The sequence below is a fragment of the Falco cherrug genome, chromosome 5, assembly GCF_023634085.1.
Source record: "Falco cherrug isolate bFalChe1 chromosome 5, bFalChe1.pri, whole genome shotgun sequence".
In the NCBI taxonomy this organism is placed as follows: domain Eukaryota; kingdom Metazoa; phylum Chordata; class Aves; order Falconiformes; family Falconidae; genus Falco; species Falco cherrug.
Window position 1 is genome coordinate 52,384,449 of NC_073701.1, and position 17,070 is coordinate 52,401,518.

At 43.5% G+C, this 17,070-nt stretch overlaps 1 protein-coding gene across 4 annotated transcripts; it reads right to left on the bottom strand.

The window, feature by feature from the left end:
• Window positions 1-185: 185 nt before the first annotated feature.
• On the bottom strand, window positions 186-9,209 carry AMIGO2 (adhesion molecule with Ig like domain 2). 4 transcript variants are annotated; one of them, XM_055712509.1, is made up of 3 exons: window positions 8,748-9,209; window positions 7,971-8,057; window positions 186-1,946 (listed from the first exon to the last, which is right to left on the bottom strand). In XM_055712509.1, the coding sequence occupies exon 3, from the start codon at window positions 1,871-1,873 to the stop codon at window positions 308-310; it is 1,566 nt and encodes a 521-aa protein (XP_055568484.1). In that variant the 5' UTR covers window positions 1,874-1,946; window positions 7,971-8,057; window positions 8,748-9,209; the 3' UTR covers window positions 186-307. The 4 variants fall into 4 exon arrangements, with proteins under 4 accessions (XP_055568484.1, XP_055568485.1, XP_005444072.1 ...); XM_055712510.1 differs by lacking the exons at window positions 7,971-8,057; window positions 8,748-9,209 and adding an exon at window positions 7,926-7,943; XM_005444015.3 differs by lacking the exons at window positions 7,971-8,057; window positions 8,748-9,209 and adding an exon at window positions 3,057-7,884.
• Between the last annotated feature and the right edge of the window lie 7,861 nt (window positions 9,210-17,070).

Below are 17,070 nucleotides of genomic sequence, written 5' to 3' on the forward strand. Positions count from 1 at the left end.
CTCTCAACATGCATGAGAAATTGCTGTGTATGGACCAGAGAGTAAAAACCAAGGCTAAGCGTGCATTGAAGGCATTCAGATTTCTGCCATGCTTTTTCCTTTTCCTGAACAATATCACCGCTGCATGGCCCTGCACTCACAGAGAGGGGAGACACAGTTCAAGGACCGACAATAGATACTTTTTTTTTTTAAAACATTTTATCTCTTTTTATTTGTTTTTTTTTTGTTTTTTTTTTTTCCTGATGGTTGCTACAAGCAAAGGAGGTATTCGGAAATGTAACTGCATGGTACAAACACAGGCAGTAGACTAAGTTGACGGCATGAAGGGTGTATCTGAGAACACGGAGTTGACAGAATCGGAGTCAGATTTTGGTCGAGTAGTTTTTAAGATACTCTCGGCGATGATGTTGTCGCTAGGAAACAGTTTTACTTTCCCGTTCTGACTGTGTTTTGGTTCGTGCACAGGTTCCAGGAAAACCACCCGTTTACCAGTGCTAGCCTTCTTCTCGTCGGCTGGCAGCTCGTGCGGCAGTGTGGAATTCAGTATGGATGAGTGGGCACAGCTTTGGTTCAGCTTTCTCTTCCTCCTTTTTGCCTTACATTGACATGGGCAGGGGGTCAGATAGAGATACAGCAGTACTAAAACGATACTGGCTACACAGGCAGCAAGAGTGGTAAAAGCTGTATTAAATGCTTCATGAGCATGGGACCTGTTCACTGTGAAATTGCTAACATTTATTCTAACCTCTATGGTTTCATTTAATAGTCTTTTCTTATTTATTGCAATGCAGGAATACAGCCCCGAGTCCTCTAGCTGGGCATCTGTTATCTCCAGGCTGCCATTATGGAACACCTTAAAGTTGTTGGTCTCCCTGTCTGGCTCTAGCAATCTATTGTCCGGACTAACCCAAACAAAGTGCGTGCCTGCATCGCTGATTCTGCTGTCACAGTGTACAATCAGCCTGTCACCAACCTGGGCGTTGTGGATAAACCCAAAGGCTTGGAACGAGCTGTTGACGGTGCTTTCGGAGCAATTCAGAAAGTTGTCCTGCAGTAAAGGCAGTTTATTGTAACCTCTTGGGTCTGACTGCAACACACAGGAGTACTCGCCTTTGAAGTCCATCACCGAGCTGAAGTGCCTTTGATACCAGAAGATTAGCATGGAGTACAGCATACAGTCACAATAAAATGGGTTGCCATGAAGATAAATTCCACTAAGATGTTTGGCTGGCACTGAACTCAGGCGCTGAACAGGCATTGACTGGATGTGATTAAAGGAAATGTCCAGCAACGCAAGGTCTGTCAGTTTAAATTTTCCAGTGTACAAGTCCAGCGGGAAATGCAAGAGCGAGTTATAGCTTAAGTACAGTTTCTGTAATTTGTACAATCCTCCGAAGGCTGAAGACTCTATCTGTGCTATCTGATTGTTATACAGCAGGAGAACCTCCAGTGCCCTTAGCTCCTGAAACACGGGGCTGGTCAGTGTCTTCAGGTTGTTGGATGACAAGTCTAGGTACTTCAGATTCGGGATTGTGGAAAAGCTTCCAGAGACAATGCTGATAATGCTATTATGACTGACTATTAAAGTGTTCAGTTTCTCCAGCAGCAGTGGGACCCATTCAGGCTCCAAAGCCCCGATTCTGTTATAACTCAGATCCAGCCTTTTCATACATTTATAAAGATTTCCTGGCACTCGAGAGAGGTTCTTATTAGTGCAGCTTACGATATCACTGGCACAGATGCAGGCTGTTGGACACATTCCTGGGGCACTGCCGCAAATGCTCACCATGAAGACCAAGAGGCATGCCAGTCCTTTGCAGTTCACTTTTAAAACTCCAAGTCGAGTGGGAATTGTCCGCCAGTTTAAAGACATTGTCACTGTCTCTTAGCTGCCTCCCAGTGCTCCTTGCTGCAGATTATGTGTGCAGTTAGCTTTGGACTAATCACTGTCAAGAGAGGGATACAGAGGTACAGCTCATTAACATTTACGATTCATACCCTGCCTGATTTCTTATGCATGCCTTTTGAAAAATAAAGGGAATTAAACCTTAATGTTTCATACGATTAATTATAAAATTTAGTTGTTCCTAGGTGATGTAACCTTAATATTGGTTTTATGAAAACATGAAATTCCGCACTTGTGTAAATATTCACACTACAGATACATTTTTTCTCTTCAAAACCAATGCAATTATTCTTCTGTCTTGCACCAAGTAATGCAATTTCTGACAGTTCATACAGAAAATAAATCAGAAAAGTTATAGTGGAACATGACTGGGCAAATGCATCCCCGACTTGTTTCCAGATCAAACAAGATAGAAAATTTGTGGTACAGGAAAGAAAAAGTCTCATCCAAAAATGCTATTTTATTTTTGTCTAGTGGGGAGCAGTTACAACATGTGTTTCTTCCCAACTGGAAAATGTCACACATTTTCAAGAAAAGAATTTTCTCAGACTACTTAGCTTTAAATGTCATATGATTTTTATTTTTTTTAATTCAGTAACTGATAGTTCAGGTAGCAACAGCCTATTTTTAAAGCTATTCAAGATGTCCAATTGGAATATTTTTTATTATACTTTGTATTCTGCTACTTGTACCTTTGCCAGAACAACTGTTGAGGAGGAAATGTTCATGTCTGGTGCCTACCTCAGGCACAAATTTGGGGAACTTTCAGTAAGAATGGGTCAGCCATTTCTCAAAACTTAATACAGGAAAAGACTGTTTTGCTCATACTTCAATAGTAAGAACAAACCCAACCATGCTCTTTTCTGAGAATATTTTAGTGTCACTATGGTTTGAAGGAGGGACGTAACATTTGGCAGGGTAGTGATTCTGTGCCAAGGGATATGCTTTTTGCCATCTGCTAAGAAAATGTACACATACGTTGCAGAGTAATGAACGTTTCTGCTCACTTTCATTCTCCGTGGATACCTATTAAGAGTTTGTCAGTAAATTCCCAGGTGAATCCATCTGCATTGATTATACCCACCCCTTCACAGCTCAAGCGTGGTATTCAGCTCCCACATACTAACCTCATTTCTCCAATCTCACCCACCTGTTGGTACAGTATCTGAGCAGGACAGAACCTGCAATCTCTGCTCTGTGCTGCTGACAGCAGCTATGGCCAGGAGCTGGGAGGCTGCCTGCGGGCAGCAGGGAGGAGGAGAAAGAAGCAACCACAGATAGAAAGAAGCACAATAAAAGGAGAAGTTGTATTATCTGATGAGCCAAGATGGCTGAGGAAAGGGTGAGTCTTGAGTACAAAAACATTAAAATCAAGACCTAAAAGGTGGAGGACAGCGGGGCACAGAGGCAGCCAAAGAAGAAGAGAGAGGGAAAAGGAGGATGAGAGATGCATAGGGGAGAAAGGGCAAAACCAGGGGAGGAAAATGCTAACAGACCATCATCGTCGTTGCAGATGAAGCAACTGAGGAGGAGGAGGTAGTTTGAGGATGAAGTCTGTTGAGGCATAGGAGACTGGAAAAGCAAGTGGGGAGGGTGTAAAGGGCAAGAAGAGGGTTACGCAGAAGAGAGGCAAGAGTTTCAGGAGGTGAACCTTAAAACACACTTCTCTGGAGAATTTGCATCTGCTACTTATAAGTCTAAGATTATCTATGCAAATAGTTAATATATGTGAAATGCACTAAATTCCACTCCCCCTCAGCTCCTTGCTCCCCTCCCCTCTAACCCTTTGTCAATCTGGCCGGCTGCTGTTTTCTGCTGACAAGTCTACTCTTAAGTCAAGTGGTAGATGATGTGCAATGGATCTAAAGAGCTGGACCTCCTAATGACCCACTGAAAGAAGAAATATGAGTGCAGCAGGATGGGAGAATTCACCTTTCACAAGCACTTACATATACATTAGCTTTAAATGTTTGCACTCCCAAAAACTGTATTAAAAGAACGGCAAGACTGCCAAGTCAAGTGCTCAAAAATTGAAGTGTCAGAATGAAGGTTTTCTGTGCCATTTTCAATTTTATGTACAGTCCCCAGTTACATGATCACTTAATCTTTTTTTTTTTTCCCCAAACCCTTTCCTCACACTGTGCACAGGTTCTGAGAAGGAACAGGGAGAAGAAAGGGTGATTATATCCAGGGCTCAGTAAATGCCTGTACCTGAGAACTGGAGCATAATCTGGCCTCTGCCAAAGAATTCCTGTGAGATCAGGCAAATTATGTGAAGTGGTGACTGTTAGAAAATAAGGAACATATTGCAGTAACCAGCCTGATGCTTAGAAAATAAGGAACCTCTGCACATTAAGTTTGGGAAGGACTGATCTGAAGAAGTGCTGAGATGAGAGTTAAAATGCTCTGATGCTAGCTGGCACTTCTGACTGTAAGGGCTTCTCCTTGCTTCCCTGTCTGTAAAAGAGGTATAGCAACATGTTCTTAACTATAGAAATATTCTAAAAATAAATAGATTGATTTGAATAAAAGATTAGTATCTTCTAGGCTTTTAGATCCTACTGAAGTATCTAACTGCATGGGGTTTTCATTGAGAAGATAGGAAGCCAGAGCAATTTATTTTTTTTAACCAGTCCTAAGCACCTAACTTGGTTGTTTTTGCTAGCTAGCTAGCCTATGGCAACAGTTGATAGATACAAATTCTTCTAGAGGGTGAGACCTATGAAGCATTATAGAAATGACCATCAAGAAATAATTCTTTACTTTGGTGTGGATTTGTATGGCATGCAGTGCCTAAGGCACAATGGAAACACACTGACAGATGAAAAAATAATTTGATAACTGCTCATTTAGTTAGTATATTGCATGAAACAAGGTATCCGAAAACCATATACGCGTATCATAAACCATGTGTGTGAAGACTGAATTATATAGCACCCACAAAATGGGAGACAAGCTGCTGCTACATAGGTTGCCTTTCCCACTAATATTAGAATTGCCTGATTCTGCAACATATGCAGCCTAATTTGTCATGTAAATACACCTGCAAAAAGATGAATAGCACTTTGAAAAATCAGCTCCTATGTTGAATAGTACTGTGATCCTGGAGATACTGCAAATGCAACATACTATGTCAATGCTCAGTTCTGGAAAGATTACAAGTTTAATACATGAAATCGCCTTGCATATTCATTTCCATCCATACCTGCTACTATCTCACCAGAAACTCTGAGCCAGTTTGCAATCAAATCCCAAAGGCAGATCAGTGGCTGGTGTAGATCAGCATAATACCTTTGACTTCCAAGGAGCAAAACCAGTTTGCAAGAGCTGAAAACTGGGGTTTCCGTTTCTAAAGCTCATTGAAGTTGCCAGATGAAAACTGTTTCAGGTAAATCCAAATTTTAGGCTTTGTAAACATACCATGGGACACAGAAAACTATTTGGAGAGTGCCCTGAGAGGTGGAAACCTTCCTTGTCATGCCCAACTCCCCGTGCAGTGCCTACAATTCCAAGAGGTTCTTCGCCTTTTTGGAGAGTAGGACTGTTGAGTTGCAATTTGCTTCTCAACCCGTGTTCCCCAAAACTTCTGCATAGATTACACAGGATGGTCTGTGAAGCCAAGCATGTTCAACATCAATATTTATAACCTGTGTGATCATTTGAACTTGTTTAAAATGACTGCATAAGCATTTCTGGGTTAGCAATGTGTACACGTTAAGTGGCAAAAAAAAAATAAAAATTATTCTACAACCAGCCTTACATTAAAAAGTGGCATTTTCTTTCATCCCAGTAACATTACTTCAGGTCTTAGAAAAATGCTATTTTACAAACTTCAGTATTACATGTTTTCTCGAGAGAGATAGTGCTATTAAATACTACCAGCTAACACATGCCAACAGACTCTGGCTAAGTACTTCACCATTATTTCTGAATGAGCTGGATAAACAGCTTTTTTGATTTATAGTAAAGTGAAGGGCATGGTTGGGAGTTTTGTACTTGAATTCTTTTCAAGAAATAATTTCTTTGTGGTATGAAAGTGTGATATTTTAAGTTCACTGCCAAAAACACAGTACTCCCTGAGATGAATCATCTGTGCAGTAATGGAGAACATGTTTCTTAACTATTTGAGAAGAAATGCAGGACACGTTCTCCTATAGTAGGGAATATCCTCTGTTGTCAGGAGCAGCTCACTTGACTAACAGATCAACTCCTAGAGAAGCTGAGGACTTGACCCTTGGTTTTGATTTTTTTAATGTGTGTTTATTGGTGTTTTATTTCAGTTGATTGATTTTGTTGGGGTTTTTTGTTGTTTTTTGTTTGTTTGGGTTTTTTTTAGTTTGTTTGGGTTTTTTTTAAAAGTAATGAACACCTAAAGATTCTTATGGAAAAGTGGAATGCCAGGTAACCATAAACATCTTTGCCATCAGTTATCACTGCAAGATCAACTAATGTCCCAAACACTTATTTCCACTTTCTCTGAGCTGTCTCTCCACTCCACTCTCTCTCCAGTAATGCTACATTAATAATCTCTACACCAGCTTTCTCTTCTCCAGTAAGTACCTTCAGGCTTATTGCTGTCTCTTCCAGGGAAACCTGTACACCAAGCTACCTCTCCCAGTTCATTTGAGACTTTGTTAAAAAAATCTTCATGTGGCACGTCTCTTAATCTAAGCAGTGAATTGAACCAGAGCTCACGAGTCACCTGAATGCTTTTGCAAATGCTACCATTAGTTTTTTCAGTGTTGAACAAACTGGATTGATAAATGCTTTACAGTAGGAATAGCATCTTCCAGTACATCGGTGATGCAAACAGTCCCACATCTGACTGGCACTTTCTGCACAGTGAAAATGCAAATATTAGCACACAACCATGCTGTACTACTGCAGAAATACTGTTGGGCCTTTAGAAAGCTCAAACACTGGAGAATATTAAAGATCTCAGTCCATCCTCCAAAAGGGCCACAGCATTTCTACATCTCCTAGCTTTTTCCCTTGTGCCATGTCTCCTCTGACTTGTCTGTCCCCTAGTCTCGCCAGTCCACAAGCCTCTCACACACCTTTGTGCCTTTCCATTGACTTCCAATGCCCATACAGCTGATCTCTCCCTCTTACCAGTTTACATATCAGCTAAGTCAGGGCTGTATTAGTTAGATATGATACATAAAATAAAACAGTGATGGCTCAGGTGTTAACAATGTTTTCTCACAGTCTTTTTTTTTTCCCCCATGGCATTTGACAAAGCTTTCCTCATGAACTCAGAAGAAAAAGTAACTGTTAGAATGGGGTTTTATTAATTTATAAAAAGAATATTGTACAAGTACAATTATTCATGCTTTTAATCCTAACTTTATGAATCCTGCTGAAGTACATGACACAGCCATTAATTACAAACAGAGCAGTGGCATCCTACATAATTAATCTTTTTAAATGTTACACTTATAAGGAAGGTCTGCATAAACTTCTGTTCCTTGTGCGCATCTGGGTGGGGGGGATGCTGTCAGAAGAAATATGGCTGTAGTGGCTACCTCACTCCAGGCTCTACTCTGCTTTTATCACTTGTAAGTGGGAAAGGCACCCTCTGCATCAAATCTGCCTGATAGCTGTGCTCAGCATTTTTGACTGAGCAGATCTGGATTACCCGACCATCGTAATCCATGAGATTTAGTGACATGATGGATTGGACGGCAGAGACTGTTGGTGAGCTACCTCTGGGTGATATCTTGATACACTGGCATAATCCCTGAACTGGACTAAGCTGTGCTTGATGCAGGACCTAACAGCAATGAAAAAAAATGGCTTTACCTCACCTTTGCAGCAAGCTGATCCTGAGGTCAGTCTGGCAAATGGAGTGCTCTCCCTTAGCCAGCACCTGGCCAGACCTCAATAGTGCTGAATTAAGAGATGAAGTTGCCCTAGTAACCCTAGCAAGCTAAAACTATCTTCTCCCACTCATCCCTCACTAAAGATTGAATTTCTCTGAAGATATATATATTATTTTTTTTCACCCATGATAACTCACTTGGTTTAAAGCAAACAGACATGGATGAGCAAGCGGGTGACGTACCACAGAGCCTGGATTGGACTAATCATCAGCAGTCTGTTTATGGCAGTACCAGCTACGTGGAGTCAACACACCGCAGCTCTTACCCCTCTCGAGAGAGTACACGGGAGATATGCATCAGTGAAACAACAAATGTATCGGTTTTGCCATGTTACTTTGTAAATCAAGCTGCACCATAGCTTAAACCTTGCAAATGACTTCAGTTGCTAAGGAGATCAGCAAATAATTAAGAAAAAATGCAATGATAAGCGGCAGTGCCTGTTACAGTGTCAGCAACCAGTCTCCAGGCAATGCCAGATCTTAACGAAAGTTTAGTTGCCCAGCATAGGACCCTTACCGCCTCCAAAAGCTGCTCTGACGGACTAAACTTTAGAGAAATCCCCTTGCCTACGACGGAGGGGGGGGTCCTGCCAGCCTTCCGATGGGCACTGCTTGCTGCAGCCCCCCGATCCCTACCAGGGGCTGGCGGAGTGCAAAGTTTCGGCGAGCCCGGTGGGGTGTGCCGGCATCGGGGCAGGGGCACCCTCAGGCACCGAGCTGTACCCTCGCCTCGCCCACACTCCCCTGGGGGGTCTCTCACCGCCTCCCCCCAGCAGGCTCGGACACCGCCGCTCCGCTGCGCGGCGGAGGTAGGAGCTGGGTCGATGCCGGCCGCTGCCGGGCTGCGCTCGCCCCCAGCTCCGGCGGCCTCTCTCAGCCCCGGCTCCGGACCCTGCCCGCCCGCCACAGCCCGGCGACGGGGGGGGATGCCTGCTCCGCCTCCCCGCCGGGCAGCGTTACCTGGAGCTCCCTGCGGCCGCTTCATGTCCGGGAAGCGCGATGCCGGCCCCGCCGCCGCCGCCAGCCCCGGCCCCGCATGCTCCGCTCCGCTTCGCCGCCGCCGGGGGAAGTTGGGGGCCGCCGAGAGCGCGGCAGCGGCCCCGGTGCGCTCCCCCGCGGGCGCGGGCAGTGCTGGCCGCTGCCCCCAGGGATGCGGCGGAGGCCCGGTGCCGGCGGCGGGTAAGGAGGAAAGGCAGTAGGCGCCCGGTCACAGCGGCGCCGGGGCTTTTATCCCCTCCTGCCTCCTCCCTCCCCCCCGCGCTGCGCCGGACCCAGCTCCGCTTCCCCCACGCGCTCCCGGGGGTTTCCGCGGCAGCGGGACGGAGCTGCCGGTGCCCCGGGGGAGGAGCGCACCGCCTGCCCCTGCTCCGCCCCCCGCCTCCCCGGGGGCCGCGGACCCGTGCGGGGGAGTACCCGCCGCCCCGCACCGCACCGCGCCGCTTCCCAGCCAAGCGAGAGCAAAGCTCCCCCCGCCCCAGGCGGGCTCAGCCCCCCGCTCCGGTGCAGAGCAGCCCCGATCCCCCCGCTCCGGTGCAGAGCAGCCCCGATCCCCCCGCTCCGGTGCAGAGCAGCCCCTATCCCCCCGCTCCGGTGCAAAGCAGCCCCGATCCCGCCCGACAGCTCCTCGGCGCCCCGGCAGCCCCGCTCCGCCGCCGGGGGCAGGGCTGTCGGGGGGCGCCGCGGGAGGTGCCGGCCCTGTTAAATCATCCAAGCTCCCGTGAGCGGAGACGGAACCGCGGGGCGTTCATGAGGGGCCGGCAGATTTAAAATGCGTTGTGTTAGCTGAGGAAAGCAGTCCCTCAGTTAACTGGACGGTCAACCCGCACGGAGGCTCCCAGTAAACTGGGCTTTGACGGGAACAGAGGAGCCTCTCATCTGACACAGGGGATTACCTGAGATGAATTGCCACGTACCGGCTTGTCTGGACCGTGGAATCAGCGGGAGAGCTGCGGCAAGGGGGGAAGCCCGACCTGGCCAGGGAGAGGCAAAGCTGCAGCCGAAAGCCTGGGAACACCTTCCCTCTGGCACACCGGTTTTAACCTCCCCCAGCCAAGTTTCTCACTACATTTCCACCGTCGTTTAGAGTGCCCCGCATTTAGAGACTGAAACTGAACAGGGGCTAGTTTAGCAAACAACAGAGATTGTGGATTTATTGTCATCCAGACATACAGTTTATAGAATAATTCTCAGCAAACGGGCTTGTGTATTAAAGCTGCTGTAAATCACACTTTTCTTCCAAGGGCACATAGCACAGTGATTTTTAATATGAGGGTTCGTGGCTACATATAATGCTCAAGGGTTCCTTGTTCAAAAATTCATGCTACAGGCAAACTAAAACTCTTTAGTATGATGCAAGTTACCTGTTAAAAGATGTGATTGAACACAGATTTAAGCCCGGTGAGCCATGTGTGACATTGCTATTGATTTCAAAGACTTTTTGATCACTACCTTATCATCAAAATTCATCTTTTTATTAATAATTTTTATTTTCTGTTGAATTTCTGCAGTTCCGTGCATTTGGATGATACACCAGTGAAATAATTTTAATCTTCAGGTTATTGATTCTGCATTGATTGGTTTCAGACCCTCCATTGGAATATTCATTGTTTAAAGCTTGTTATCTCCATTTGGAATAAACCATTAAACTGTTCTAGTTGCCTTGTTGTATCAAAATATTGGGGGAAATCTTAGGTTGATCACATTGCCAATACAGTCTGAGGAAGACGATAGTAATATTTTTAGTCTCCCTCCCCTGCTGTCAAAACTGAAAATGTTGAGCCTGAATTCTTTGTTAAGACTTACCCATAGAATGAAAATTCTTTCTGTGGTAGCATATGGAGTACCTGTCCATTTGTGAGTATATTACACACTTTCTTTAAACTAAACTGGTTTTAAAATACTAACAATTTTAATTGCAGTTTGTTCACACCTCAGTAAGAGTAGAGCACTGGTAGGTGCAAAGTGACAGTGTTGCTTGTAGCTAAGTTATTTAGATTTCCAGCCATGAGATCTGGACATAGAGATAATTACTTTGGGGAAGGCAGGATCCAAATCACAGTGACGTTTCTAGTTCTTAAGGCAATAAGAATTTTGTTTTCCATTTTTTTTTCCCTCGTTAATGCTGACTGGGATTTGCTTTTTATGTTGGAGATCTCGGGGTCCAGATGCTCAAGAAATTGATGGGAGTTGTGATGATCCTTACATGAGCTGCTCAGCTTACAGATAGATGCCATCTGCCAATAAGCAGACTTTGCAGAGAAATCATGATCAAGGGATGCATTGAACAGCCTGAAAGGAGTTTAGAACCACAAGATCCTTGTAAATCTGGAAACAGCTGGTTGTGGGCCCAGCAATTCTTTGTTCCCACTGAATGCTGACAAGTTTATTCATAGCTTGATGCAATCTAATTCATTGGGCTATTTCACAACATAAAGGTGCTTTTGTCAGTTGTTACATATTAAATTACAAGGAATATTGTTTTTAAAAATCTAATTTGGAGGGGAACAATTGGTAATTATCTTTCTTCTACCAAATAATACTGATGTGGAAACAGTACCTATCAAAAATCTTTGTTGATCATACATGGGCACAAGCTGTGTGAAGCTGACAGTGCATTAATTAGGACATGAAACCTTTCTTTTGATAATCTGTACAAATTTAAGGTTTCTGGCATCACCAGTAGAGATTTTTATTGCAGGGAATTGCTGATAGCTGCCTGCTTCTTCCAAAACCATCAGGATCCTGCCTGTGTTTCCCTGCCCCTGTACCAAACTATCTGTTAGTGAAAGCTTTTCAGTTCTTGTTTTCATGCCTTGTGCAGTGCCAGACAGAGTGATGGGGCTTGAGAAGAGCTTTTAATAATGATCTTTCTCCTGTACTCTGAAAACCTCCACAAATAAAGAAATGCCTGTAGTATCTTCAGAAAAAAGCCTTTTTTTTTTTTTTTTTGTAAATCGTTAAAGGTCTTTTTTCAAAGACCTTATTCACTTTGTCTTCAGAGAGTTTACAGTCCCTTCATGAGCAAACGCTGTAACTGTTGGGCGAGTTAGGAGTTAGGAGTGGGGAACCGAAAGAAAGGAGTATCCTCCACCTCTCTTACACTCTGCTTCTGACAAGGGCACAGGTTTTCTGCCGTAGTGTTCATGCAGGAAGAAGAATACCCAGTCTCCAGTTTAAGGCCTGATTGTATGCATTATAGCCATTAGATAGCACACATTAAAAAGGATTAGAGGTCATCTTTCCTTTTTGTGATTCCTCTCTCTTGATCATGAATTAATTCTGTCTCAGTGTAAGTGCAGACTGGTGGTTAGTGCTGGGAGACGTGGGCTGCAGTCCCAGCTGCATGAACTCTGAACCCCTAGGGGAAGGCAAGGAAGCAAGTTGCATAAGGACTTAAACATTGATTTGTGAGTACCGGGGGGGAAAGAGTTAACTCCTTCCCCCCCCCCCCCCCCCCCGCCATGTTTTAGAAGAAAGTGGTAGCTGACAGTATTTTAAATAAAGTCTACACCAAACAGCTTTACAACATCTAGTGGACCAAGCCTAAGCCCCTTAGCCGAGCACGCGGAGTCCATGGATCCTGTCTGGGTTTCAGTGTGAGACACAAGCACAAATGCTTGGACTGTCAAGACTCTAGTGCTTTTGGCTGCTGCCCTGTCAGGGAACTGGAGGGTGGAATCCTGCAGTGCCTCAAGGGGGTGAAGAGAAACAAAGGACAGGTCTGGCAGGGATGGCAGAGGCAGGCATGGGCTTTAAAGCTTTTATATATCAGATGATGAGCAGGACTGTCACCTGAAAGTTGTAATTGCTCTTTTCAGCTCTGTTTTCCAACTAGTTTGAAGTTGGGCCCTGAGCACAGCTCCTCCACCAGGACACAGCTCACTAGGCTGCTTAGTCTCCAAGGGCTCAGACTTTCTTTTTTTTTTTCCTGTGGAAAACCTCCTTTTGTACTCCCACATGGGAATGAATTAATTCTATTAGTTGGACTAAGGGTAAAGAAAATGAAAGAGTGATGCTTTAGCCTGATGGGTGGGATGTAGGAAGAACGTACTCACTCCCTACTCAGGCAAGAAATTCCTTGCTCCCCATCCCTAGATATTCAGAAATGCCCTTTCTCCCTCTCTGTTACTCAAACATGTTCTATTGCTTCTTATTTCCAGATTTATAGATCTGCAAGTCTGGAGGGAAAGTTCAAAGACACATGGAGTATCACCTGTCTACCAGTGCCATCTTTCCCCATTCTGCCCTCAGAATTGCCACCAGCTAGTAAGTACTATTGAACAGAGAGTCAGAGTGGCTAATGTTAAATTGAGGTTCTCATTAGGAGTGGGTATACTTTAGGATAAAAGCTTTTTGCTACTTATATTGATTGATTTAGCCCTGACTTCTTGCCCTTTCTCCATTCAAATGCCTCTTTAGTACTCAAAATGTCAGTTCCTCTGTTTGGCAGATTTGCTGTCACTTGCAGTTCTCTCTGATGTCTCTGCTATCTCAAGGACTTCATAAAACCAAAGATGAGGAAAAGACCAGCCGATACGTCTTAAGTGTCTCTGTTAACCAAATGAATTTACTTTAGGGGTCTCCTTGCCATGTGCTGGTGTCATCAAGTTTGTTTATAACCTATAGAACATGAAGTTTATGTCCTGGATGATTTCTAAAACACTGAAATAGCTTGAATCAAAGTGTTCATTGTCCACAGGTGTGCTTCATATGTATTATCAAAAGTAAATGAACATTCTGAAATGCATTCTTCTTTTGAGCTAAATTGTCTGTTGAAATCTAAAAGTTTGGAAGCAATGGAGCTGTCAGTGGCTTGTCTGTCCTTGTGGATTTTTAAGGTCCTTAAATCTTAGAGTCTGCAGATCTCATATACACCCAGAAAAATTGTTAAGCAGTCTTCCAATCTTTGGAGCACATTTATATGCAAGGAAGGCATTGTTAAGCACTGGAGGATAATTTATTTTCATTTTCTATTCCAACCGCAGCGCTTGAGAAAATGTTACAAATTAACAGAAAGTTATTGGTTCAGTGAGTTTAGCCTTTAATAGTAAGAACATTTGGGAAAGTAATTTGTCATGGCCTCGAGCAGTCTCTTTTAAAGCAGTATGATAGCTTTTCTATGACAACAGGTAGGTAACCTAACCTTTAAAATGAAGCTCTTCATGGAAATAAACCTTGCTGATGGACTTAAAAAGGTGATTTTGAATGCAGTCAAGCATTACTTATTTCTCAAGACACCCTATGTCTCACATATAGCTAAAATAAAAGCAGAAAAGCTTTTCAGAACACCAGATTCATTTTGCAATATAATGGGCTGTAGTGAGTTACGACAGTAACTGTAAAATAACGTCTAAAGAGAGAACATGGAATTGGATTTTCTATTAAAACTTGAATACTACCCTATGGCAAAATAGGAGGTATTGGTGAATAATCTCTAGATTTGCAATATCAGGCATAAGGGCGCTCTCACCCTCTTGACTTTAATTGTTCACAGATACAGCACTAGAGTGGCTATACTTCTCAAGAGCTATAGGGCAAACCCATACTGTGGTTATGCAGCACTGGTAAGAGATTGAGGAGGTTCTGTGAGGTCTCTTATATTGAATGTGTGACTCATTCATTTTGCTTTTACCTCCTGCTCGCCCTCATACTTTTCATGAAGCTTCTGCACATTTTCTCTGCCCATTCCAAACCCCCACATGCTGGACATGGCAGACCATGAATGATCAGTTATAAACATGATCTGTCAGGTGAGTGTGCCTCGTGCCTGGACTCATAGAGTGGGAGACAGCACAGGAGGTGGTGCATTGCATATATATATATATATATATATGTAGTAAAAAGCCTGTCTAGAAGGTCAACCCACACCTGCAGCCTTCTTCGGCATCTCTTTTTTTCATATGACTCGGGGTGCCACATGCGGGCCCCCTTTCTGTGCTGTGACCAGTGTGTGGAGCCTGGTGTTGTAGGATCCTCCAGGCTGATATGAAGATGCTGGGTCTAGTACAGTGATGCTGTGAGTTTGCTTGGGGTGGGGAGAGGAAGGTAGTTACACATCTGCAAAGGACAGACAGTTTTCTGCCTCCTCATGGTAATGTGTTCTGGCTGTAAGGCACCAGAAATACTCTTTTGAAGATGTGAACCAATGTTATATTGTTACCTTTTATAAAACAAACTGAAGCTGTTAACAATTACTGTGATGCCTTTGCCCCAGCCAGTGTCCCTTTTAAAGCATATATTTTGCTACTAGCATTTAGCAAGTAGTTGCCAAATAACATAGGAAAACTATGTAGGAACAAAAGAAAATTGTACATTACGTTGGTGAACAATGCTTTGCAAAGATTTTTATAATCCATATTAATCCAGGCTGAAATTGCTCTGACTTTGCTGTAACTAGTAACCGGAATGAACACAATCATCCATTATCATTAGTCAATTATTTTTTTGGGGGAAAATAAAAAAAAAAGATGTAAGAAAAAAATCTGTTGGGAACTGGTAATGTCATCCAGGACATGCATGCAGCTTCCCTGCTTATTCCTTTTGGCCATATATAAACTGCAAATAAAAGTACACATTGCCGATTATTTATCACCGTGTGTCTTGAAATCAGCAATGGTTACCATAAGAGTACAATTTCATTTACATGCAGAATCGTGTTCAGTATGCTGCTCATTCTTTCTGTTACAGCTATAAACCAGCACAGTTCAATGCAGCAACATCTCTCCACAATGAACTTGTATTTACCTTCTTGCTTGCAGTGCCTGTGGGAGTGCTGGGGTGGCCTCTCACACTGAGCATGCCTCTGAGTCATTTCAGATTTTGCAGATAACCTTTCTCTTCTTCTTCCTAACCCTTAGATTTCAGGACTGAAACAATCACAATGCTGTTTGGCACAGCTTGCTCTGAAGTTTATTTGTGTTTGCAGAAACTGGAATGCCCTGTCCTGCTCTCTTGGTCTGACTTGTGTCTTGTGCTGAGGGAAAAGTCAGTATCAGCATCTGTTCTGGGCTAAACTTCATGACAAGTGATGTCTGAAAATCCCTTTTAAACCCTGTTAGTGGTACGAATGGCAAGACTCATTGAAATAATTCTGGGTTGGTTTTGGGTTTGTTTTTTTTTTTATTTGACTATGTTTTGAGACATATGATCTGGCAAGAGATAAGAGATCAACTTCTGGACTTGATAGTATCCCTGATTCAATGTAGTGGTCAATGCCTGTGTATAAATCAGTACATTTTTATTAAATTTTAAGACTGTATTATATATCCTTATCAACATACTCAGCTGAGGTTATGGTCTCTGCTAATAAGGATTCATTTCCAATACACCCGTGGTATCTGGGTGGCTGATGGTGTCTGAGTGCTTGCATTTTGAAAAATGGAGAACGGAGAAAAATTAGCATATTGAGAATAATCTCAAAATATTTCAGAACAGCTTGTCCTTTGAACTTCAAATGTAGCTGGAAAAAAACTTGAGACCAATTTTAAAGAGGAAGAAAAGTATTTTGAAAAATGATTACCTTGCAAACAAAGCAGAGAAACATCTTCTGATCTTGTGCAAAAAAAAAGCCACTGTGATTGGAAGCTTCCACAAGTCATTGCTTTAGTTACCACCTGCAGTAACATTAAGTAAAGCAGAAATGGGTGGGAGCATGGAAGAACATATGGTAGAGACTGACCCTCTCTGCCTCCTGGTTCATTTCTATTCTAATTTCAATGTCCTGAAAAAGCAATTAGTTCTTTCAAATCCTGAAATCAGAAGACTCCTTTTATCTCTGTGTTTTGTGCTTGATTACAAGCTCTAGTTGAAGATTTTGATATGACTGGAGCATCTGCTAGGTGTCCTGTCCAGATGGAATCTCTAGTAAAGCTAAAAAGCTGACTTCACTCGCTCATTTCTTCTTCCCACAGTCAGAGCATTTGCTTGTTACTTCTCCTTTACCCTGATGATTATTCTTATGAAGCTTGTAGGTCTACCATTACATCTGAGACTTCCACTCCTCTGTAAGTCTGGCTGAAACTCGAAGTCCCTGAAGAAACAGACAGCCCGTCTGCATAAGCCTCATTTACCTGAGGCACCATGTTAGAAACAGGACAGCTGAGTGTAGGGCTACAGTGCCCCAGTCCCTGAAGAAGGAAAAGTGGGAGAACCTCTGCATTGTGCCTGCCATTTGTCCCTTTAAACATGGAGGACTGTAGTCAGCTGTATTAATGGTTATGTACATATGATATAATGGATTTCAGCAGGTACTTGCACTTAGGAGCCAGTATCACCTTATTTATTG